Source organism: Hemicordylus capensis, chromosome 3 (genome assembly GCF_027244095.1).
Source record: "Hemicordylus capensis ecotype Gifberg chromosome 3, rHemCap1.1.pri, whole genome shotgun sequence".
Lineage (NCBI taxonomy): Eukaryota > Metazoa > Chordata > Lepidosauria > Squamata > Cordylidae > Hemicordylus > Hemicordylus capensis.
This window is the reverse complement of record NC_069659.1, coordinates 243430414-243456385: the sequence shown is the minus strand read 5'-3', so window position 1 is coordinate 243456385 and position 25972 is coordinate 243430414. Positions and strand designations below refer to the sequence as shown.

The 25972-nt window shown below is 44.1% G+C and overlaps 1 protein-coding gene across 1 annotated transcript; it reads right to left on the bottom strand.

Annotated features, from left to right (window-relative positions):
* Positions 1-336: 336 nt before the first annotated feature.
* Positions 337-21842, bottom strand: LOC128350571 (lipase member M-like). Its single transcript, XM_053308973.1, has 9 exons — positions 21738-21842; positions 20274-20391; positions 17223-17421; positions 11078-11187; positions 10032-10171; positions 6287-6433; positions 2662-2733; positions 1617-1682; positions 337-570 (listed from the first exon to the last, which is right to left on the bottom strand). The coding sequence occupies exons 1-9, from the start codon at positions 21840-21842 to the stop codon at positions 337-339; spliced, it is 1191 nt and encodes a 396-aa protein (XP_053164948.1).
* Between the last annotated feature and the right edge of the window lie 4130 nt (positions 21843-25972).

Below are 25972 nucleotides of genomic sequence, written 5' to 3'. Positions count from 1 at the left end.
CAGGGCAGTTTACACAGCGATATAATAAATAAATAAGATGGATCCCTGTCCCCAAGGGGCTCACAACCTAAAAAGAAACACAAGATAGACACCAGCAACAGTCACTGGAGGTACTGTGCTGGGGGGTGGATAGGGCCAGTTATTCTCCCCCTGCTAAATAAAGAGAATCACTGCGTTAAAAGGTGGCTCTTTGCCAAGTTAGAAGGGGAATCTTCAGGGAATCTATTTTTAATCTCAGCCTAGCCTACTTCAATAGGTTGATGTTGTCATTACCATAAAATGATGGAACAGAAGGTAATATACTGAAATAAAATCTGCAATTGAAAAAATATTGTTTTATAGAGACCTGTTCATCAATTCAGTGATTTTGTAGTACATGCGTTGTGGGGCATTGAGGCCCCAGATGAAATCCCAGTGGTTCCAGTCTGACACATTTTGATAGTAAACTAGGTTAGTAATACGAGGAAGTAAGATCTCCATATCTTCTGGGTCTGCAACCAAATCATTTCCACCAGACCATACTGCCGTTGGAACAATACTATTTTCTATTTTATATGTGGGAGGACAGCTCTTTAAAACAAAAATAAAAAAGCATGAGAGAGTAAGAGAAAGAGGATGCATCATATTTCAAAATAAAATATAATGCAATACAATTCAATCAGCAAGAGCACACTAAACCAGCTGTGGGCTGACCTATGGTTTATATAACCTACTGATTTTTACTAGAACACCCATGGTCCTCTAATATGTTTGAAACTTACAAAGCAAGAGCACATTCAGGAATTCAGCACAGTTAAGGGATATATAAACTGTGCAATGTGATCCTGCGACTGCAATTCATGCTCAAGAACTTAGCATTACTTAGGAGTGTAAGAATTGCCCTTCTGGATCAGACCAAGATCCATTTAGTCCAGCATTCTGCCTTCCATAGCTGCCAGCTGGATGACTCTTTGACACCAACAAACTGTACATGATTGTGATAGCCAACCCCTGCCGTTTGTCTGCAGTAACCGGTAATTAGTATTGTGCTATTTCTGAGAACATAGGCTTTTTTCTCCATGAATTTGTATAATATCATGGGGTCAGGGCACATACTCCATTCATCATGTTAAACTAGTCTTGTGGTAGCGAGAATGAATTGTGCTTTTTGCTAAGGAGGGTTTGCCTTGGTTTGCATTTGGATGGGTGACAGAGAGGCTGTTCTCACGAGCAGTCAAGAGCGACTAAGGCAGCCACGCCTGCTCTTGGCTGCTCATGTGAAGCAGCGGGAGGCAAGCGGCTACCCCTGGTGCCACAGGAACAAACCCACTTGTGGAGCCCCCCTGCAAAATGAGGTTAAGAGAGCAAGTGCTCTCTTGAAGTACTTGCAAGAAGCACAAAGAGAGCACTTAAATATATTTATTTTTAACATTTGTGACCAAGTCAAAATTAATACTGATATCAGTGAGTTCACGGTGCTTAACCTTAGCTGGATTGGGTCCAGTGATAGCAACAGTGTAATAAATGTTCACCCAGTGTAATAAGTGTTACTGATGTAAATGTCTATTTTTTTAAAAAAAAAAATTCTACATCTTTTAAATTATCACATTTGTTATACAAAAGTTGCTCTCTCTTACCTGGTTATATTTTGCCTGATTCTCACTCCCATAGTTGAAATATCTGAATAATCCTGATTCTCCCAGCTACCAAAAGAGTTGGAAAAACATCACTAATCATTAATTAATATAATGATACACATTAAGGCTATTCACACGATGGGGTGAAATTGGGCTAGTGGAGGCTAGCCCAATTTCACCCCATCATGTGAACCACCAGGTTTGGCTGCGAGCCTGGTGGTTCCTAGGCGGGTAACCCGCCTAACTACCCCTGCCCTAAAACCAGGTTTGTGGAGCAAGCGCTCCACAAACCTGGTTTTAAAGATGGTGAGTAGCTGCACTGTGGCTCCGCACTGCGGTTACTCATGAGTAGACCCCCGGAGGGGAGACAAAAAGCTGCCTCCCCTCTCTGGGGGTCTCCCCAGTATGCCCTGCGTGCTCATACAGGGCATAATGGAGCTTCTGGGGGCTGCACAGTCCCCGAGCTCCCCAGCCCCCGCCGGCTCTGTCACGGAGCCGGCAATCGTGTGGGATTCTATCCCTCCCGCTCTGCTCGTGTGAGGGGAGAGCAGGCTTAGCCCGCTCACCCTTCCAAACCAGGCCTCACTATTCTGGGATTCAAATCCCCATTCAGCCATGAAACTAGCTGGGTGACTCTGGGCCAGTCACTTCTCTCTCAGCCTAACCTACTTCACAGGGTTGTGAACAACAACTTTGGCCCACCCATTGCTTTGTTTCTGAGAGATTAAAAGTTGTCAATTTTTCCATCACAAACTAGGTTTTAAAAACAGGGCAGTTCATGTAAGAATGTAACTGAGGGTATGTCTACCGAGCAGACTTAAACAGGTTAATAGTCATTCCTTCTTTCTGAGAGAATTGTGAGAAATCATAAGAGAAATGAGATTCTCTTTTTTCTGAGAGAATCGTCTCATCAAGCTATAATTCCCAGCATTATTTGATGGAAGCTATGACAATTACAGTGGTATAGTACTGGTATAATTTTGTAATGCACATGTAGCCATAGTAGTTGGCAACAACTACTGGCTGAAAATATATAAACCTCTACCTGTTTCCAGTGCTGAATGTTTTTAACCGAGGTTTCATCTGGATAGCGAGCTGCATACACATCCACTCGGCTCTGCAGAAGTTTTTAAATAAATGGATTTTTTAAAAAAACAAAAAACAAAAAAAATGATGGAAAGGAAATTCAGCTAAAACTAAATAAGAAAGTGCATTAATACATTGAAAATAAAAGTGCCAAGGAAAGCCCAGTGCTGATGCAACAGAACGTTCAAAGTGTAAACTCAGTCAGTTAAACTCATTAAAATCAGGATTGTAACCAATGGGGTGTGCGAGCTGCCTCAGTTCAAGCCAGGTTTGATGTCATACCGGCCCAGTTCAGTGAGTTCAGGTCGAACTGAACTGGTTCAGAGCATTACTGGTAAAGGAAAGTCCAGTGAGGATTCCCCTTTTCCAGTACAGGAGCGGGGGGGGGGGGGGGGGCTGCCCTGAGTCTAGACAGGGCAGGAAGGGAGTAATTTAGTACTCACAAGTACAAGCAGTGGCTATGTGTGTGTGTGTGGGGGGGGGGTGCTCCCCCCGAACCCCACCTGCCTCTCCTTGAGTAGCCAGGCAGCCTGGTTTGGGTGGCCGAGCAGCCTGGTTTGGGCCTCTGAACATGCATGGAGGCCATTTTATTTTCCCCAGTGCATGTGCAGAGGCCATTTGCATGGTCAGTGGAACCAAAACTGAACGGAACCAGAAAGCCCATTTTGTGCATGCCCCTAGTAACCAAGGCAGGCGAATGGGTGCAGCCACCCAGAGCCACAACTCTTGAAGTCCAGCAGGAGCTGAGGAAGAAACCTTGTTTCAGCTCTTCAGGCAAATTGACCATATTCTGTTTAGCACTTGGTAGTGACCAGGCACTGCCTGCCTTAAATTTATGAACCAAAATGATACATTGAATGATTACCATTACCATTTTTGCTCTAAAATGGAAAAAGGAGAACTGAAATATCTTCAATTTACAGCCTTACTAAAATACTTCCTCTGTCTCATCATGAGCTCTAAGGGCTACTTCCTATGTGGCAGTCACAAATAGCACTCATACACTCATTTGTACTATAGAAAAAAACTACTGGAATTTCAAGTTTATAATCTGCATTCATGCATCAGGGCGTTATCAACATTAAGTGTAAGCATTTTCCCCTATTTGTACAAATATTTGTGTTTCATTGGGCGATGATATTGGGGGTGGGGCTCTTCAGCTGAAGACTCAACGTTTGCATCTGAGCATTTTTGAAGGTGTGGATACGTTAGAGAGGGTTGGGAGTTCATTATCAATTATATATATAAACTGAAACAAGAAAGAAATTATCTGAAAATACATAAGTATTTTACAAATGATTTTCCTTTCTAAATTATGTGAGTCTTCCATGTTTCTTCCCATCCAGGGCAGAAAGCAACACAGGAATGCATACTAATTTCTTTGCTCTTCAAGGTTTCAGAACTTTCGCTAACTGGAAATAGAACATAAAAGTAAACCATTCATTGATGCTATTCCCACGAGCACTGGAAAGCGGGCTAAGGGAGCTGAGCCCACTTTCCAGTGCTTGTGGGATCCACCGGGCTTGCGGGTGAGCCCAATGCTCCCAAGGCGGCTAGCCCGCCTAAAACAACCTTCCCTTATATGAGGTTAACGGAACAGGCGCTCCGTTAACCTCACTTTGTTACTTGTGTGTTGCCACGGTGCACGGCGACACACAAGTAGAGCCCCGACTGGGAGGTTGCAATCAGCCTCCCAGGCTCAGGGGTCTTTCCAGGATGCCCCACACACTCTCATGGGGCATCCTGGGACCTCCAGGGGCTGCATGGCCCCCGATCTCCGCAGTCCCCGTCAGGACGAGGTCAGCAGTCCGTGACAGAGCCAGCAGTTGTGTGTGTGGCCGATCTGGCCATCCAGGGCTCCACCACTGATTGTCTGCAGGGAGAGCAGGCTAAGCCTGGTGCCCCCCAAGTAGAATTATGGGGCTGCTGAAATCCCCATTATTCCCGATGGGGGCAAAGCTTAAAGATGCACAAAATCCAGAAATTATTTTAAAAATCACCCCTTTCACAAATTTCTTTGAAATCTGGTTGGAAGCAGGCACCCATTGAGGCACTACAACCTGACCCACTCTTCTGCCCCTGAAACCCCCTTTCTGTCCCTACACTGCCCCAAAGTTATGCCAACTTCCAAAATCATTTTAAAATCACCCCTTTGCCCAATTCCTTTGAAATCTGGGTGGTAGCTTCCTTGCACCCATTGGGCAATACCACCCACCACAGCCTGCTCTGGCCCACCCTGGTGCCACCCCCCCCCCCGAGTTATAACTAAGGCTGCTGAAATCCCCATTATTCCCTATGGTAAAAAGCTTAAAGGTGTAAACTTCAAAAATCATTTAAAAATCACCCCTTTGCCCAATTTCTTTGAAATCCAGGTGGTAGATTCCTTGAACCCATTGGGCACTAGCACCCACCACAACCCACTCTGGGCCACCCTGGTGCCCCCCCCCCATGTGAAGCTATAATTTTGCTGAAATCCCCATTATTCCCTATGGGGGAAAGCTTAAAGATGTACCAACTTCAAAAATTCTTTAAAAATCACCCCTTTGCCCAATTTCTTTGAAACCTGGGTGGTAGCTTCCACCCATTGAGCACTACCAGAAGAGCCCCTGGTGGCGCAGTGGTAAAAAAAAACTGCCGCCCTGTAACCAGAAGGTTACAAGTTCGATCCTGACCAGGGGCTCAAGGTTGACTCAGCCTTCCATCCTTCCGAGGTCGGTAAAATGAGTACCCAGAATGTTGGGGGGCAATATGCTAAATCATTGTAAACCGCTTAGAGAGCTCCGGCTATAGAGCGGTATATAAATGTAAGTGCTATTGCTATTGCTATTGCTACCACCAACCTGACCCTTTTGGTCCTGGGACCCTTTCTAAAATCTGAATCTGGGGTGATTGGGGGTTCAGATTTGGACCCAAAACAAATCAGGGGTGTTTCAAATTGGGTACAAATCAAAATAAAAAATTGATTCATGCACACCACTATTAGAAAGATATTATGATGGTAGGGTTAATCTTGCCTCCCTGCTTGTGCTCCAATAATCTGCTGTCTGAGGTGACTGTCATGAAAGGTTCACTCCTGAAAGTTAGTTGTCATAGCACCACACTGTGGGCAAGTGGGGAACTGGGGGCAACAGTGGAAATTGGAAAGATATCCACATGGCACGTGAAAAAACTGCACACACGCACACACAAAATGCAAAAAATGCAGTTGCTGGGCAAGCAGTGGGCCCAGCCATGATTCCAAATGCCTTGCCTTTAGGATGAAGACTGATGTAACATTTAAGGGTGGTGGAAATGGTTTGAATACAAATATGTTGTCCTGAAAACACATTCTGGAAACTAAAAGTGCATTCTTATTTGGAATAAGATCATATCAGGACAAGTACAAAAAATGGCAAAATACCACTGAAATAGGAGGATTTTCATGGTACCTTTTAAACCTCTTAAAGCCCATTCTTTAATCTCAAAAATCAGGAACCGCAGAATATTTCAGCATAACACTAATGCATAGTACATAACACTAATGCTAACTGAATTTGGAGCAAACCATTAAGTAACAATTATATTTTGCACCAAAATCTACATACCATATTTATATTTGATGCATTGAATCCACCTGAAGAGAAAATGAGTTGTGCACAAATTTTCTTTATCAATTCGTTGCTGCAAAACTTGGTGAGAGAGTCTCTCATAGGTTGGTGTGAGAATGAAAAGTATTCTCTAACAAGTAATCTCTGTGGAAATATATACGTTACATTTTATATCTATTTCTGAACAAGCTGGAAATTGACGCAATATAGACACATATGTGGAGAACCTGTGGGTGAGAGGGAGGTACCAGCAGACTTAGATACATTGATTTCACAAAATCTGAAGAAGAAAAATAACAGGCAAAAAACCATCAGACTGCTCCAATATAACTCAGTGAGGTCACTCATACAATCAAAAACTGTGTTCTACCCAGGCTTGGGAGCTTTGTGCTCCCAATTTTCAGTTCTGTGGAAGCAAAGTAGAAGGAAAACCTGGGTAGCTTTTCCTCTTACCTTGCTTCCCCACAACTGAAAATGGGAGCACACACAGCTCCCAAACCTGGTGGGGACACAGTGAGGCTATTCACATGATTATGTGCACACATGGGTGGGCAGGCGGGGGCGGGGAGCAGGGTTCAACTACCTTCCCCCAGTTGATCATGTGCAGCCATTGCAGCATGCAAGCCATACACCCACATGACCCGTGTTGCTGAGAGCTGCGTGGATGACTATCCATGCTGCTCCTGGCAACATGAGTAATCAGAGGCTGGAACTCATTATCCTGGCTTCCAAGAATCCCACAGTGCACCATGCACCAAGCACAGTGCACTGGGGAATTCCCTTAGGCTGTGGTTCCCAAACTGGGAGCCTCCAGATGTTGCTGAATTACAGCTTTCATCATCCCCAACCACAATAAATTGAAGCTAGGGCTGATGGGAGTAACATCTGGAGGCTCCCAGTTTGGGAAACATTGTCCTAGGGGATGGGCACTCTAGGCACCTGTCTCTGTGGCAGCGGAGGCTGCAAGCAGACTTGGGCTGACACACAATCCTGACAGCTGCATTAAGGGAGTGTTTGCTTCCACCCTTAACCTTGGCTAAGAGCTGGGATTCAGCACTGGGTTTGGCGCCACAGCACCACTGGAAGCCACACAGGTCCTGGTGATTCTCATGGGCAGCCAGCCTCAGTTTTTGATGGTGTGAATGACCTCAATGGAGTGGAATGAGGCCACTCAGAAGACAATCAAGAAGGTGGAGCTAATGGTGGCAAGGAGGTGGGAAGTTTCAGTGGCAAAGAGGTGGGGAATTTCTCAGCTTGAACAATTTTCCCCTCAAGATATCCATAACCCCTTTTGCTTCTGAGGGGTAAAGGTATCTACAACTCTTTGATTTTCTCACCAGCCATTTCATACATGTGTGTTTCAGAGAGGAAAGAGGTTCGATACATTTAGCACAACTTTATGTGTGTGTATGAACTGTCCTGAGGAATGGAGTGGGAAATTAATTTGATTATCATTGTATGTGCGTGTGTGCACGCACATGCACTCACACAGCATGTGAGTGTGCGCATACACACACAGATTCTCACAATACACTAAACATTCAACATTAGATATAACCTATTCCACAATCCCTATACTGCAACTTTGTGCTGCAGTTCCATACTTTAGAATTATTTGAGGGACTAGATGTGTGTAGCTATAGGTTTATCTATGCCCGGTTGCAATATTTTAGCTCTGCAGAGAACTCTTGCCAATTTTTTTCATCCATGAACCATACAAGGTACTCTGAACTGATGGAATCTATCTTGGATAAATACTGCGGCACATGATAGTGCTCTTGTACATCTCCATATTTACTGCAATGTAGTTTGTGCTGGAGAATGTCCCAGTGGATTTTGCTCAGTGGTCTCAGAGTTGCCACTGAATTTTACTTATAACAAGTAAAATTGCAGGCAACACATCTAAGTAAGTAATTTTGATGAAAGTTAAACCAGTTTTAGTGCCACTGCCAGTGATACATATTAAAATATGTATCAATGCTGGGAGGACCAATAACCACTTATATACAAAGATTTCTGATATCATTTTTCGGACTATTTTCATAGGAAATTAATATTAAGCTCATTGCACCTGTTCTGTTTCTGCCTCATCTGAAGCTATTAAAAGCATTGGAGTTCTACTAGAAAATAAAGTGAATGAGATTGAAGTCGTAGCAGAGAAGAGATGGACTTTCTGAAGTTTTGCTTCTCTGCTGTAATCTATAGATGTCTGGAAAGCCCATAGTAAGCACCCAAAGATCTGGGCTAATGGATAATTTGGTCAGGAAATAAGTAAGCTGAAAGAGCACCAGGGGAATGGTTAAGGGAAAAGAGACTTCTCTGCTCAGGATCTAGAATCTCTGGGAATGTGCAGAGTGAATTTAAACCATGAATAATAGCAGACAGGGCCAGTTCCAAGGTCAGTGGGTGCTCGGAAAAGAACTACAGTGAGTGCTGGTGGTTCCTTGCCAACCACTTGCCTCCACTACTTTGTCTCCTCCATCTGAGTGCGACATTCTTGCCTGAAACTCACTGGAGGAAAAGGAACAATGGTGGAAGAGGGCAGCAGAGGAGTGAAAAACAGCAAGGAGGAGGAGGAGGAGGAACATATTCTGCATCTCACTGCCCATCTTCTTCCTCTGAGCCCAGTCCTTATCATGGGATAGTGAGTGACAAGCTGCTAGAGTGCAGCTGCTAGTGTTTCCGTCTCCTTACTGCCACCAGGTGTCAGGCCTAGTGTCAATCACTGATTTCAAGGGCAGCAGGGTGTTTTTTACACAGGGCTTTTAAAGCCCTTTAGCTCACATCCCCTCTGGAATGGAGAGTGTGCATTCCCATTTCTTTGCCCCAAGTCCCTGCAAGCTATCAGGGAGCACTTCACACACCATTTGGGTTTTTCATTGCACTTTAGAGCTGGAGACTGATTTATATCCTGGGTAAAAGAAATCCACTTTTGCGTCAGCTTTTTGAGACAACTTCGAATTTGCAGTAAAGCCTTGCAGTAAACCCAGGATAAAGCCTAGTGTGTGGAGAACACCCCTTTGAGCCCTTTGTGCCAATGTGCAGTTCCTCAACAAGCAAACACATACAGAGGCAAAAATGCCAGACAAAGCCAACTGATCACACAAGACTAAGCAGGAAGCACCCCTCCCCACCCCACCTAGCTAGCACCAGGGTTTACTCATCCAGCTGTCAATATTTCTTCCAGTACAGAATTCCAGATAGAATTTGACATATGGAAGTTTGGGATAAGTGATTGTACTATGGAAAACCAAGATCCATGTTGAGAATTGAACTTGGTGGATTAACATGACATCACTAGTGCCCTCACATCTTTACACATTAGCCCCCTTTTCTCTTCATCTGTTGGTTGAGTTGATATCTCTAAGCACTGTAGGTGTGACCCACAACTACCTGAAATGAATGGATAACCCCGTTGATTTTACTGTTTCTGCAATGCCTTCTGTGCAGTTTTGCTGTGCAAACAGTTACATGTGTGTGATTGAATCAAACTTACATGTATGCCAGTATTCACAAAATGGTAGCCTATTATATTTTTCTACAAATCTGTACAATTCATAGACTTCCTGCTTATAGTGTAGCTACTCTAGAAGTGCATAGCTAGCATAGTCCTCTTTGCTAAACTCTGGCTGGTCCATCTGGAGATCTTAGTTACAGAATTTTGGAATAGGTGAGATTCAGGTTTCTTGCAGACTTACATTTCTTTGCTCCAGTCATAAAATACAGAGACATGAACAAATACCTTCACAGTGTCTTCAGGAATTGAGAATAACAGTCTCAATATAGGACTCAGGACATGCTTAACAGAAATCACTGGAGCCAAAGCAAAGAACATTTTGATTTTTTGAGACAGTTCTGGCACCGTTGAAAATGCTATGAAACCTGAGAAAAGAAACACAGCAAGCTTTTAGAACTGCTCGGAAAAATGCAACAATAAGTTGATTCAACAATTACCAAATAAGTACAACTTCACCCTTTGGGATCACTTGAGTTACTTTTGGGCAATTGGGACAAAGCAGGAGAATTCTCAGTTGACCAAAAAAAGGCCCACATATCTCTCTCCACCTCTCCCCCCATCCTACTCCTACTCCTTTTATTTGGGGGGGATGGATTGGTTGGAGATTATTTGTGTAGGATGGATTGCTGCTGCTTTGAGATTATTATTTTCTGCTCATCTACATTTTCTAATCTAGGCAGTTTAGGTTAATGGACAGATTCTGCATGTATCTTTCTCCCTGAATGCATCCACAACCGCTAGGCTCCAGCCCTCTGCCATTAAAGACTGCTAGGCCCCACCTGTGGATCCACCCCAACCACTCTGCTCTGCTCCTAGAACCATTAGCTTCTACCCCATGGCAATGACATTATATCCGCTGTGAGCTTTCCCTTCATGCCCCACTTGTATCCCAGAATGATTGTGTGAGACTCCCTGAGCAGTAGTGCACTGGAGAGGCAGAGTATAAACAAACAATAAACACATACCTAAATAAACACATAGATAGATAGATAGATAGATAGATAGATAGATAGATAGATTAGATAAATTTATTTAATTTTAATATGCTCCATAGTTAAGTCCTGCAAGGTTGTTAAGGGAATATGTGCACCGCAATTTCAGAACCGATGCTGGTGAAAGGGGCAAGGTCAGGTTCAGCACCAGAGAAAGCAGATATGGGGCTTCTGGTGGTGCTGGGGTCCTCACACTGCATGAACCAGCATAGCAGAATATGGCAGGCTTTGAGAGAGAGGGGCAGGGGGAAGCTTTAACCACATTCTATTTTAGTTTACCAAGAGTTGAGCCTTGAGAATAGCCAACATAATACAATTGTTTCTGTCCAGTTTTCTTCAGGATAAAGTTTATCATTGCTGGAAGGTCATGCATGGCCATTTCATGGAAACTGAAATTAAAAAAAAATAGAAATGTCTGGTTGTTAAAAGTTTGGCTGTAAAATTTGTATTGTAACACTAGTGAAATCTGTACTCAAAAGTTCCCAGAATTACCTCAGAATGCCCTTCTGATAGAATTTTGTTTGAAATGTGCATGATGTGCTGGAAGATGGGTACACATAGAACTGGATATGTGAGCAAATCAGTGCAGGTGTTCTCATACCACAACTATTTATTTCTTACAACTCAACAGAAAAGCCCTGTTCATACAAATTAGACTGCTGGAAAATACAAGTACAGTTTATCAGGTTTTCGTCTAGCCCTAAGGTTGTTCGGGTTCCTGAAGAGATCACAGACCCAAGAACCCACACAGGCTTCTGCTGCAAAATGGAAACTGTTTCTCCACTTCTCTCACATGATTTATTCTCATCCTGAGACCTTCTGGACTTGACTATTAAAGAAGCAGTGCATAGCATATTGACTCTGTTTCTTTCCCCCCTCTGCAATCTGGATGCCTTACTTTTGAATACTACTCATGTTTCATTATGTCCCGACCATTAAAATAAAATTAAAAGGAAAATGCAACAAGTGATTAGAAGAACATTGAACTGCTCATTTAACTCATACTGTATGAACTGTAGAAATTTGTATTAGGTCTGGTCTAAAATGGTCTTAAATGTCATCATCTTGCTTATAGACTGTGAATTGTGTGGATGGGATTTCAGTGATTGAGAGGCAAATAGGGGCATGAAGAAGAACACATTAGTAGCAGTCAATTCCCATTGCTGGTGGATGCCATTTTTCTTTAATGCATGTTCAATTTCTTACCCAGAGGACAACAGAATGATGGCAGAAAGCACTGTTCCTTGTTAGCCATTCATTCATTCATTTAACATATTTGTATACCACCCAAAACACAAGTCTCTGGGCAGTTTACAACAAAATGCCTTCATGGTTTACAACAAAACACTTGCACTTGCCTTCATTCTGGTTAGGCTTTGTGATTATGCCATACAATCCTTCCTGCCTTCACTCTGTCAAGACATGATGCACAGTTGCAGCAAGGAGTGTGAGTTCCACCACTGCCGGGACCCAATAGCAGAGCAAACAATCATCATCACTACCCAACTTTAGAAATCTCAGTAATTTGGATGCATCCAATGTGTCGACCCCAGGTCTAGGGGATGCATTCCTGGGTTAAAGTATATAACTTTAAGGTAGGCATATCTCCAATAGCTCTCATTTTATTAATTAATGAATGGGTCAGTAGCCTACACATAATTCCCAACACAGTTTTGAATCCTGCTGCACACATCACCTAAGACATATACTCCAGCGTCTCTTTAGAAAATGGTGTAGGTTCACAATAACCCTCTTCAGATATTTTAAAAAGGAGCGATTCTGTACTCATATACAGTGAGCTAAGAGCCTCACCTCCATGCTGATACATTCAGGAGACCCACCAGTCTGCTAGCCACACTTACAGCCATTGTCTGAGGAGACAAAGGCTGTAACCATGGGCAGATGATGTCTGAGATCAGAAGGCTGGGGTGAAAGTCCCCCCCCCTTTAACATCTGAAGAGGTGTAATCTGCTATAAGCAAATCACATCTCCCTGGACAGCTGATGCAGTGTTATAGATTTTGTAAATATATAGAAGTTGGACAAACTCCAAAAGCATATTTTTAGATTTTATGATCACATGGCACTGCACCCACAAAAGCTAGCTTTTTTTTTTTAAGGTTAGATATTAATAGGTGTAGTGGAAAGATATTAAGGTTGTTCACACGACTTCTGGCTACTGGCCAGAAGGCCTGCAGGGAAGGCAGGAGCTTGCCGGCCTTCCCAGTAGATGAGCAGTGGCCGTTTGTCCATCCGTCGTGCCGCACACCCACTCAAGAGGTGGCGCAGTGAAGTCCAGAGCTGGTGATGGAGGACTTCCCCCACCTGCATCCCAGAGTGCCCCGTGCCATGAGTGCAGCAGCTGCTCTCATTAGAGCAGTCACTGCACTTGGCGTGGCTGCTCCTTCCCTAAGGCTCATTGCTGGAAATGGTGGCAGCCGGCCCAGGGGAAGCCTTTTAACCTGGCAGCAATGGTTCCCACAATCGCCTGCCCATGTTTAAACAAACCACAGGTTTGTTTAACCTCAGCTAAACACTGGGTTAAAAAGTTGGGCTACCACGTAGTGGAGCACCTAGGAGGGCACCTGAAGCTCCAGACCAGGGATTCTCAATGTTGGGTCCTCAGATGTTATTGGACTTCAACTCCCATAATCCCCAACCAAAGGCCACTGGGGCTAGGGATTATGGGAGTTGAAGCCCAATAACATCTGGGGACCCAATGTTAAGAATCCCTGTTCCAAACAATACAAGCTGCCTGGGTTACCCCACATGGCTCGTGTCATGTGAAATATCCTCATAGTTTAGAACCAGGTTTGGTTCTGGTGCTCTCATCCTCCATGTTTCCTCCCCATGAATTAAAACCAGAGCACCTACTCTGATGCTGCTTTTGAGAATGAATTCAGAACATTATGTTTCTGCAGTATTGCATTCCTCCAGCCCCTAAATTAGCTACTGTTCATGGAGATGAAACTTTATCACTGCCATTAATGAAGTTGTGGTATGTGAAGTGCCAAAATCACTTCATGTATGTGAAGTGCCAAATTTTCAATCAGAGAATCCTGCACTAGATAGCTAAAGACTCTCTTTTTTGAATTGAGTGGTATTATATCCGTAGTCCCTTCTCAAGCTGATTTTCAGGTGGTAACCCTAATGTCTAGAATCTAGTTGAGTACTTGGGCATTTGATATTCAATTCAATATAATTCAATTTAATCCTTAAATACATACCCTATTTGATTTCATACCCTATCTGAGAAGAACTCCCCCCCCCCAAAAAAAACCCCACTGCCTAGAGATGTATATATCAGATGGAGAGCTGGTCTTGTGGTAGCAAGCATGAATTGTCCCCTTTGCTAAGCAAGGTCTGCCCTAGTTGCATTTGAATGCGAGGCCATATGTGAGCATTGTAAGATATTCCCCTGAGGGGATGGGGCCACACTGGGAAAGGTACCTGCATGCAGAAGGTTCCAAGTTCCCTCTCTGGCATCTCCAAGATAGATAGGGCTGAGAGAGATTCCTGCCTGTAACCTTGGAGAAGCCACTGCCAGCCTGTGTAGACAATACTGAGCTAGATGGACCAATGGTCTGATTCGGCATATGGCAGCTACCTAGGTTACTATGTGGTATATAAATATGATAGATAGATAGATAGATAGATAGATAGATAGATAGATAGATAGATAGATAGATAGATAGATACAGACAGACAGACAGACAGACAGACAGACAGACAGACAGACAGACATTGAGGCTGCTCATATGTGCATGCAAAACTGGGCTATGGAAGCCCAGCCTGGTTTTGGACATGCTTGTGAACTGCCGGGATTGGGCCCAATCCCAGTGGCAACCCGGCAGCAAACCCGCCTGTGAAGCCACCCCTCACAACAAGGTTAGGAGAGCAGGCTCTCTCCTAATCCCTTTTTGGCAATGTCAGTCGTGCCTGGCATACTCGGGTGGGGAATCCCAATAATGCACCGCATATTCACACAATGCATTATTGGAGCTCTGGGGGAGGGAGGGCAATGCACAGCAATGCTTCCTTGCACCCCGACCCTCAGAGCTACCAGCAGGAGCTGGTGCTTGTATGGATGGGCAATCCGCCCATCCAAGGAGGGATAGATGCTCGGTTACAGAGAGGGTGAGTGTAACCCACTCTCCCCGCAGACCGCCCTGCAGCCCTTCTCACTGATCGTAAGAGCTGCATTGTGTTCAGTGTTCTGCAACTCTGTCTTCAAGGCCAGGCTCAGTCTTAATGAGGTTAAGTGCCCTGTGGTGTTTCATTTGCCAACAACTCATAATACTGTCTAAAAGGGCACTATTTATTAATATGTATTTTGGAGTATTGACCATCCCTATTGTGCTGCAAAGGGAATGAAAGTACTGTGTACTTACAGTGCTAGGGGTCATAGAGACCCCATGGAATACTATCATAATATTGTAAATATGCTTTATGTCCAAAGGTGCTTAGATCAAAACCTGCTCCTTCCAAGTTTTGTTGGAAAAGAGCTTAGGGGTTGCAAACACCGTATCCTCTCTGTATTAGTAATGCCAATAATACTGTAGAGTGACATGTGCCTTCCTTGTTTCTTTATTCTTACTTTACCCTTTCCCATAAACAGTTAAATAGTAAATAAGATGCTTGTGTTTTTTTTACTGAGCAATTGGTGTCATGCTAAATGCAACCCCCCAGGTTTGTAAAATGTTTGGATAATTCAATTCAGGATAGTTGTTGCCCCAATACAAGATTGATACAGTACATTTATAATGTTCTTGGGGTACTGTATATCCCCAAACCATTTGCAAATGTTTGAGAAGAACCTATTATATTAATTTCCTGGCAACCCGGCGGATTGGCTGGGCGGTGGAGACTCTGGATTGGCTGGCCGCTTCAGAAGATGCTCGCTAGAGGGAGGGCCATGCAGGAAGGAGGCGGCTGAATGCTTGGCAACCCTAGTCCGACACTGGGGACTGGAGGAAGGAGGAGGCAGCAACGGCCAGCGGGGAAAACACAAGCAGGCTAAAAAGCGTGGGGGGGAGCATGAATGAGAGAGAGAAAAAGAGAGAAAGAAAGAGGGGGAAACGGAGGAGGGAGCAAGCTGGGGCAGAAGGCTTGGGGGGGAGGGGACTGGGGTAGAAGCCTTGGGAGGGGAGAGTAGGGCAGAAGGTGGGGGGAGTGTACAGAGTGAGCGAGAGAGGCGCTGTGGGGGGGGACAGAGTGAGCAAGAGAGTCACGTAGGGGGAGAGACAGAGCGAGCGAGAGAGGCGTGCAGGGGGAGAGACAGAGCGAGCGAGAGAGGCGTGCGGGGGGAGAGACAGAGCAAGCGAGAGAGGCGCTGTGGGGGGACAGAGCGAGCAAGAGAGTTGCATGGGGGGAGAGACAGAGCGAGAGAGTGAGGCGTGTGGGGGGGAGAGAGAGCACGAGAGAGGCGCGCAGGGGGAGAGACAGAGCAAGCGAGAGAGGCGCTTTGGGGGGGACAGTGCGAGCGAGAGAGTCGCGTAGGGGGGTGAGACAGAGCGAGCGAGAGAGGCGCGCAGGGGAGAGACAGAGCAAGCGAGAGAGGCGCGCAGGGGGAGAGACAGAGCGAGCGAGAGAGTCGCGGAGGGGGGAGAGACAGCAAGCGAGAGAGGCGCGTGGGGGGAGAGACTGAGCGAGCGAGAGAGGCGCTGTGGGGGGAGAGATGGCTGCTCTAAGGGCAAAACAAGGAGGATCTCTTTCTTCTTCTCCCTAGAGTGGGGAGAGATTTCTCCTGAGAATTAAAGAGGTGATTTTCACGACCATGGGAAAGCGGTATAAGAGAGCTGAGCCGACTTCTCCGCAACCTTGTGTTGCCATGGGAGCCACACGGCTCCCAGCAGCAAACATCTGTAAGTACCCCCCTTAAACAAGGTTAGCAAAGCAAGTGCTCTGCTAACCCCATTTTGGCAATTGTGAGTTGCCACAGCACAGCTCTGTGCCATGGCAACTCATGAGGAGACCTCCGAGTGGGGACTCTAACAAGCCTCCCAGGCTGGGGGGGTCTCCCCAGAATGCCCCACGCACTTGCTTGGGACATCCTGGGACTTCCAAGGGGTGGGCAGCCCCCAATCCCCACCGCCCCTACCGGCTCCATGACAGAGCTGGTAGTTGTGTGGGATTAGCCTGCTCTCCCCACAGAAGCCTTGCAGGCTCTACACACAGATCGTGTGTAGAGCCTCTCAGTGTTCTCACATTTTTTCTTAATGGCATAAAGAAGAGAAATTTCAAATGATTAAATTAATATTGATATTATTCTTCATTGCAGATTATCACATTCTTAATTTAAATTTGCACAACCACCAGCAGATTGAATATGCCTCCTTTCAAACCATGAACAATGTATCTTCATAGTTAGTGCAATGTACCATTGTAACGTTGTAACGTTGTCATTTCTCTTCCACTCAAGTTACCTGAAATCCCAGAATTCATCTTGGTCAGCTGAGAAATGCTGGTTTCTTTGAGACCAGCTTGTTCCTCTGTTGTTCCCTAGCCAAACGTCATAGCCAGCATCTGCTAAAATGAAACCGAGGCTGTTGTTGGCCATATTTTCGACCCAGTGGCTAGCTTCTCCAAGAAATCCATGTTGAAGTAAAACAACAGGTTTTGGACCTGGTTTAAAAAACAAGACTTAAAAACAAAGAGACTGGAATTTTGGCTCCATGACAACAAATACATTTTTGCAGTAGCTCTCTTATGACATTATTCCTATTACAATACACAGAAATACATTTGTTGTTGAAGGGGAGGTGTTTGACTAACCCCAATTATAAAAGAGCCAGCATGAGCAGTACAAGTTGAGACCATTATAGAGTAGCTTGAGACAGTTGCTTAAGATCCATAGTAAACTAGCTTTACAGGTAAAGCTACATTCTTGAACAGGAAACCTGTATGCCTGAACTTTTTGTCTTCATATTTAGAGGAGAGGGAGGGAAGGAGGCTGCCTTCAGACATAACAGCAAACCACAGGTCCAACAGACCTGCAGTTTGCCTCCATTTCCCTTGCACACACCCAGACGATGCCAATCTGCAGTCTGGGAGACTGCAAAGGAGAGGCACTGTCTGTGTGGGTTTCCTTTGATGAATGAAGGAATGCCACAGCAGCCAATCAAATAGGAGAGAGGGCGGAGCTTCCTACCCTCAAGTCCGGTTTGTGCAGCTTCCACAAACTGGAGTTCAAGGTGGCAGAATCCAGACAACATGGTCCTACTTCTTGACCAGAGGTTTCAGCAGTAAAACTGAATTGCAACCTGAAGGTACAAATTCAGATTTGGGGGCTGAAACTGACCTGCAATTTGGTGATGAAACTGTGGGTTCACACATTTGGACAGCCAAAATCTTTAATCTCTGGGGCACGGTTGCCTCTAGTTCAGCATTATGTCTGAAAGCAGCAAGAGAGAAAGAAGTGGCTCGGCTAGTGACATTTGCAGCCAAGAGAGACTCAAGAGGTGGTTTGGGAACAAGAAAGGCAGAGTACAGAGACCGAGAACATCAGTCTACTAATCAGAGAATGTCAGATCAGCAAGAGAAACAACAAGAGTGAAATAAAGAGAAAGACCCTTCCTCACTGTCACTACTCCTAATGCCTCTAGTGGTCAATACAATTAAAGGTGCCAAGAGTTGATGCTGTTGGAGCTTTTTCAGATGGCAAATCTAGCACTACTTTGGGAGGGTGTATGTGAGTTTACATATCATCCAGATTTACCCCAAAGTCTGTGCAATATTTCAGAGAGCACTTCACACACAATTCTGGTTTTCACTTCCATATTGGAACCTCACCTCATTTATGTCTGGGGTAAAAAAAACCCACAAAACCTCTTTTTGCATTGGAGTATCCTTTATGCCCCAAACTCACAGTAAAGCCTCACAGCAAACCCGCTGTAAAGCTTGCTGTCTGAAAAGCCTCCTGGAGTTCCATCTCCAATATTTGTTAAGCTCTGTCCTCATTACAACTGAGGATGCTAGGCTACTTAACATAAATCTAACTGGATGGATTTGAAGGTGCATTGTAGGGGAGTCTTGCAATCCAGTATGACCCCAGGATCAATATCTATCTATCTATCTATCTATCTATCTATCTATCTATCTATCTATCACATTTTATACTGCCTGATGTATGCATCTCTAAGCAGTGTACCAAGTTAGAAAACACAACACATGTAAAAACAGTATAAAACAGTTATATTTCACAAAAATAAAAACAATCTTTCGAAATAAAAACATATTAAAAAGTTAAAAATGTCAGTTAAAATCCTGAGAAAACAGGTATGTCTTGAGAGTGTTCCTAAAAGCAAACAGAGAAGCAGATGCTCTTAATTCAACAGGGAGCATATTCCAAAGCCCTGGTGGCAACCAGAGAGAAGGCCTGATCCTGAGTCGCCAACAAATGAACCGCTGACAACCATAACCAGACCTCTCCAGATTATCTTAATTGGCGACAGGGTTCATGACAAACAAGACATGAGTGCAAATAGCTTCACAAGTATTACACTCATCCTGCTTCAGCTTCATTGGCTACCAGTCCCCTTCTGGGCTAGATTCAGTGCTAGTGTTGACTTTTAAAGCCCTACACAGCTTGGGGTTGGGGTACCTGTCAGATCTCATTTGCCCATATGACTCTGCCAGGGCCCTCCCCTCATCATCTCCGTCCCTGCTCATGGCCCTGCCACTAACAGAGATCCAACTGGTGGGGACTAGAGACAGGGCCGACTGGGCTGTGGGCCCCTCAGCTTTGGAACGCCCCTCCCTGAAGAGCTTAGCCAAGCTCCCTCTTTCAGTGTTTAAAAACACATCTTTTTAAAGAGGCTTTATAATGTTTCATTGGTTGCGTATGTCTGGTAGGTTCTTTAGTTTTTAGTTTTTATAATTCTTAGTTTTTAGCTTATATTGTAACTGTTTTATAAATGTTGTGTGCCGCCCCAAGCATTAATGTACTGGAGTGGTAGGGTATAAATATTTCAAATAAATAAATAAATATTGAAACGCTCCCTTACGTACCTGGACCCTGGATTTATGTGTTTTGGCCCAGTTTCTTTGGATTTTATTCAAATATTACACAGCTTTAGCATTTATACATTATTATTATTATTATTATTATTATTATTATTATTATTATTAATTCAATTTCTATACCGCCCTTCCAAAAATGGCTCAGGGCAGTTTACAAAGAGAGATAACAAACAAATAAGATGGCTCCCTGTCCCCAAAGGGCTCACATTCTAAAACGAAACATAAGATAGACACCAGCAACAGTCACTGGAAGTACTGTGCTGGGGGTGGATAGGGCCAGTTACTCTCCCCCTGCTAAATAAAGAGAATCACCACGGTAAAAGGTGCCTCTTTGCCCAGTTAGCAGGGGTCGTTGCCCAGTTAGCATCTTTACATTGATGCAGCCTTTCTTCTTGATTGACAAGTTAGGTATTTCTTTTCTATTTTTGTCGGTTTCCCACCAAATGATCTAATACCTTTGACTGTAGTATTTTTCTTTCCATAAGGAATTCTGTTCATCATCAGATAATAGCCATCATCTGTCAAGACCTCATACTCCTCACTGGGGTATCCTCTGTGGCAAATTTTCTGACTCTGAAAGAAGAGAAGTGAAATTCCTGAGATTGTACAGAAAGCTGAGATGGTTTTCATCTATTTGATACACAAGAGATTTTTCAAAGAGCAAATATGAAGGAATCTTCCTTTTATTGTTGATTTATTTCAAGATAAATTCCAGCTCAACTATCTAGCTGGAGCCTATAATAAAATAATGGAATGAAATCAGGGACCAACATCCTGATGAAGAGAGGCATGCATGCAGTCTGCCCATCATGCTGCCCATCATCTCTGGGCCTCCAGGAGTAGAGGCAATACTGAGACTGGGCTGAGCTTTAGCTGCAAAGATGGAGTGTGCGCTTGGCTTCCCAGGGTCTCCCTTCTGATGGGTCTCTTCAGGAGGAGATGGTGGTGGGAAACCAGCCACAATGTCTCCTTGGGAGGAAGGCTGTCATAGGAGTCCAGGAAGGGGGTAGGGCTCCTGCTAGCCATATAAGCCCTCAGTTCTCACCTGTACCTTTGCTGGTTCAACAGCTCCTCTATGAGCTCATGAATCCAACTGCCTGCCTGGGCACTTTCCAGATTAGAAATGTGGGTCAGGACATATCTAAAATGGGGTCAGGACATATCTCTGAAGTGTGCTTCCACACTTCCTGTGTTGTGATACCGCAGTCCCGATGCTGATCACAGCGTGCCGTTCATAAGTCGGATGCCTTGCTTTGAATTTAATCACTGCGATTTAGTGCTATGATGCCATTTATCCAGCATAAAAAAGGTGACTTTTTCCGGGTTGTCAGTTTTTGCTAGACTGCTCCCCCTGCAGGTTTTATGTTTTGACTGTGATTTGCCTGAACAAGGCATTTAGCCGCTTTTAAGCAGCTAATCTGGAAAGCACCCTGGCTGCTGTGTCTTGCCAGCTGTTGCTGTTCACTTGCCTCTTACCTTGCTTATCTTGTTAATGGATGCAGAGAAACCACCTGAGAAAAGTCTTCAATGCTCACCAGTCTCCCACTTGAGATGAGCCCTGAAATTCTCTTCAGTTTCTCTTTGGAGGTACCCTGAAATCCTTTTTTGAACTAAATTTTGAAGAAATTTTAGTTCTGCTCCTACCATCAGTCTCGACTGATGTCAGGAGTACTGGGAGCACTTATGATCATTGAAGCTCTTTGCTCTCCATCTCCATGCTTCTCAGTAGTACCCATCATGGAAGTTCCGCCTTTCCTCATTTTTCATACATGATCTCCTCCATTTTCATTACTTCTCCTGTCCCTGTTGCTGTATTTGCACTTTTCCTCAAATTTCAAGATAATGTTCATAACCCAACTCCATTTTAGACTCTTTTATGCACCATTATTTATAAAACATGTTTATACTATTTAGCTTACCACATTCATGTGAGTTTCAGGATTCAGATCTCTTTTTCTCCTGATTAATCCTTCTGAGCTTGCAGTTGCTTGTATTAGATATGCTATTGCAATAAACCACCACATCTTATGATAAAAAAAAGGATAAGGGAAGAAAATGGGGGGAAACCCATCAATATGATGAATAATGAATCCTCTTTAATTTAAAGCTTTGCATATGCTCCTCTCTGTAAACATAGGGCTTCTGGTATTTACTGCAATGCTGGGCACAGTAACAGAACTGTACATGCAGACATCATTTTGTGCATTGAAATTAATGGAGAAGCCCTTATAAACACTGAGATTCTGTGTGCAACTGGAGACCCTACATGTTCACAATCAGGTGGCCCCTGTGCACATGATGTGGATGTGGCTCGGGCTCTAGAGGAACCCAGAGCAAACTCCCTCCCTCCTGACCGGGCTGCCGAGAGCCCAAGCAAACTCTCTGCTTGTTTTTTCAGGCAGCGCTGGCTGCTCGATAGGACCTTTCCCCCTTTCTCTCCCTGGAGAAGAGAAAGGGGGAAATGTCCTATCAGGCAGCCCGGGTTACAAAGGCATGAAATGTATGAATTTTTAAAAATCAGTATTTCAAACATTGTACTCCTTCACTGGATCAAATGAAATAATTCTTCTAACTGCCAAAGATAAGAACAATCTTAATGATAACCAAACATCAAATTAATGATCACAGATTTGCTAATCTATTTCCCCCCAGATATGAAGCCAAACACAAAAGATTAATCAAATGTTTGTAAGTGAACATATTACCTTCCAGAATTCTCTTGCTGTGTTTAGAAGGGAGAAGGATCTCAGAAAGATACCTCTTTAGATGACACTGCCACTGAAAGTAGGATGCATTGTCCGAGGAATACCTTCATGTATTGCACCACAGAAGGTTTATTTTAATTGATAGGCTTATTATTATCTATTATCTATTAACACTGACTGCTTCTGTTGGTATGAAAGTCTATGTGGCATAGCAGGAAGAGCATGGGTTGTTTCCTTAGTTATGGGTGGTGAATAGTGTAAAGTTCTTTGACAGTTTCGTTGGGAACACCCAACTACAGCTTACATCTGATTAAGAGGATAAACATTACAGATGGTATGTAAGAATGTCACCTGTATCACCTGTACCTTAGTTGGCGCAGGGAATGCACTGTAGGGACCATTTTGTGGTCACTCCATCCCATGGAACAATGAGTAATGGGAAGGAGACCTTGGTCATTTTGTAGATTGTAAAAGGAATGGTGAACATGTATGTTCCCCAAACACATATCCAAGGAATGAGGAATATAATGAAAAACATATGACCTTGTATTTAAGACTTGCCCAGATGTGCATAGAGGATCGAATCAAAGTTATGGAGACCAGTCCTGATGAGTCAAACCATGACTTAGTCAGCTTAATAGACATGTCATTGTGATGCCTATGCCCCTGGCATTTAAGCAGTAGTTATTTTTACTGCACAGTTCCTCTGCAACTGTGCACATGTGATGTCTGATACCTGTGCAGAAATTCAGGCTTCTGTATTATTTAATGTGTTTGTGCTTGTGTTCATGTAGAACATCAGTTAATAACCATGTATTTGAAAGTCAATTAGCCTTCCAGTAAATACAGACTGGAACTTGATTGTATCATACCTGTCACCTACATTGTCACATGCAAAAAGAAACCAATGCTTATGTGCAGGCACAGCATTGTCGGTAAACAAATATTTAGTGTGGTATAAACAGATGTGATTAAATACTTAGGGTACATAATATTACACAGGTAGTAAGGCTATGAAGTTATTCACATAGCCAAAATTCTTGGTGGCTAGGGGGAAGGCGGAAGTATACAAGCCTTCACACACACAAGCATATGATCTCTAGCACTCTACCATGCTCCAAGCTCACATGATCAGCACAGCAGAACTTACTGGATCTGGGATCTGGAGGAGGAAGTCCTCCAGTATCCCACAATGCATTGTGTGGGCAGTGGAGAGTGTGCCTGTGGCAATGCTGCAGCAATTGCACACATGATTGGTGCTGCCAACGTAGGATGGGGATTTGCCCCTTAAACCTAGGTAAAAGGTTAGGTTAAATAATAGGGTAGCCCTGCTCTAGAGCAGCAGGGTAGGAACAGGTCCTGAGGATCAACACAAGTCTCACTACCCATGTTTTTCCACTCCTACCCTGCAGCAGTTTGTTGTGTGAAGACCTTTATGAGTTCTTCCTTGTAAATTCATACCCTCCCTTTTAAATTTACAATTAAATTTGTGACATTTGTGTGTGCAGATAATACTTCTATTCTCAAACAAATAAACAGAAATCACTGCTTGAGGTCCTCTCAGTCATTCCACTATTACACAGAGCTTTAATGCATTCTCAACTTGTTGTTCATACATTCAAGAATATCCTGTCTTACATGGGTTTCTAAGCAGGGTGTTTTCATAAACTAACCAGGTTAACTTATTCTTTAATCTTTTTTAAAAAATAAAAAAATAAAACTACTTCTCAAGTGGTTTAATCTTATGACCAATCTGGTTGCATTTATTAGTTAACTATTAATGACTGGGCAAAGTCATTTCGCACAGATTACACTTCTAAGAAAGTTCAAGATATTAAATATATGCAACAGAATTTTGTATTAATGTGCTTGCAAAAGGGTAGTAAAAGAACAGTTTGAAATTTGTAGGATTTTAGCTTCAAACTAATTAATTCAGAATTTTTGCTTTTACACACACACACACTATTCAGAAGCATATTCCAGTCTAAAAAGTGGAGCATTCAGCAACTTTAAGAGGCAGGTATGCTCAGGCAAAATGTGGTATATGCAGGCACGTAACGATGATCAGGCAAGGGGAGACAGTCGTCTGGGGGCCCCACAGCTTAGGGGGCACCCAAGAGACATGTCACGTGCCTCCCCTACCCAGCGCTGGCCCCAGCTTCCTTGATTAACTGTATTTTTTTAAAAATGTAAAAAAAAATTTCCACCTTCATTTAGGGGCATAACTACAGGCATGGTGACAGGCCATTATCTTCCACCAAGGAGACATTCCTGGAAAGCTCATGGCAGTTTTTCCCCACTGCTACCCAGGACATGGTGGCCCTGGCACAGCACCATTTGCCAACTTCAGGGGGCATCACGGCCACGCGGCCACCCTCCAAACTGGCTGGCTGAGGTCCAGCTGCCCTCCAAGCCCTGAGCTGCACCCCGTTTTCTGCTCCCACAGTGCTCTGGGGTGCTCTCATTTGCATGCATGCCTGCCACAGCTTCCTGCTCACACAGTCCCACCCGCAGCATCTGCTTAGCGAGGCTTTCCGAGGAGTCAAGGGATTCCTTGATCGCGTTAGGCAAAAGTTTCAAAAATTTTCAGAGGCTGATCCAAATTTGCAGCCCCTCAGGGGTGAAGACAGAGAGAAAACTTCAATCCCTCACTTCCATTTCTTTGGGAGGGAAGAGGAATGACACTTCTGCAGGTAGTAAAATTGAAGGTGTGGGTTATGGGTTTAGCCGGGGAGCAGAGTTCAGCAGAATAAGAGGGGAATCCTTAAATGCTAAACGGGGCTCTCCACCCCTATCTCCCCCGTAAACCTGAGCTCCACTTTTAGATTTCATAAAGTGCAGGCAGTTGGGGCTCCTAAAACAAGCCCCACCCTTCCTCCTCTGGCTTTTTGCTTACCTCTGCCTGAGAAATTGTTCTGTAGGATTAGAAAGAAAACTTACTGTTTGACACTCGTTTACTTTGGGTTGGGCCTAAATAAACCTCATTTTGGTTTGCAGATTTTCCTTCTGCTCCTACACCAGCTCCTAAGATTTTGGAAAAGACCCCCCCCCATTTCCCCCCCTTTTTTAAAAGTGAAGATTGGCAATATACAGACATGCCCCATTGCCACAGAAGATTGTTTTAACAGGAATTGTAACGCAGGCAGGACTATGTGGAGACAACCCAAAGTAATTGAGTGACATCCATAAAGCTATAAAAAAGGAAAGGAAAAGTTGTGGTCGAGTTGGTGTCCACTCCTGGCAACCCAGAGCCATGTGGTTTCCTTGGTAGAATGCAGGAAGGGTTTACCATTGCCTCCCCCATGCAGTATGAGATGATGCCTTTCAGCATCTTCCTATATCGCTGCTGCCCAATGGTGGGGGGGGGCCCATTTAAGAATCTTGTCTCAGGGCCCACTCCAACCTAGTTACGCCCCTGGGTATATGTAATCAGGAAGCATGATATTCAG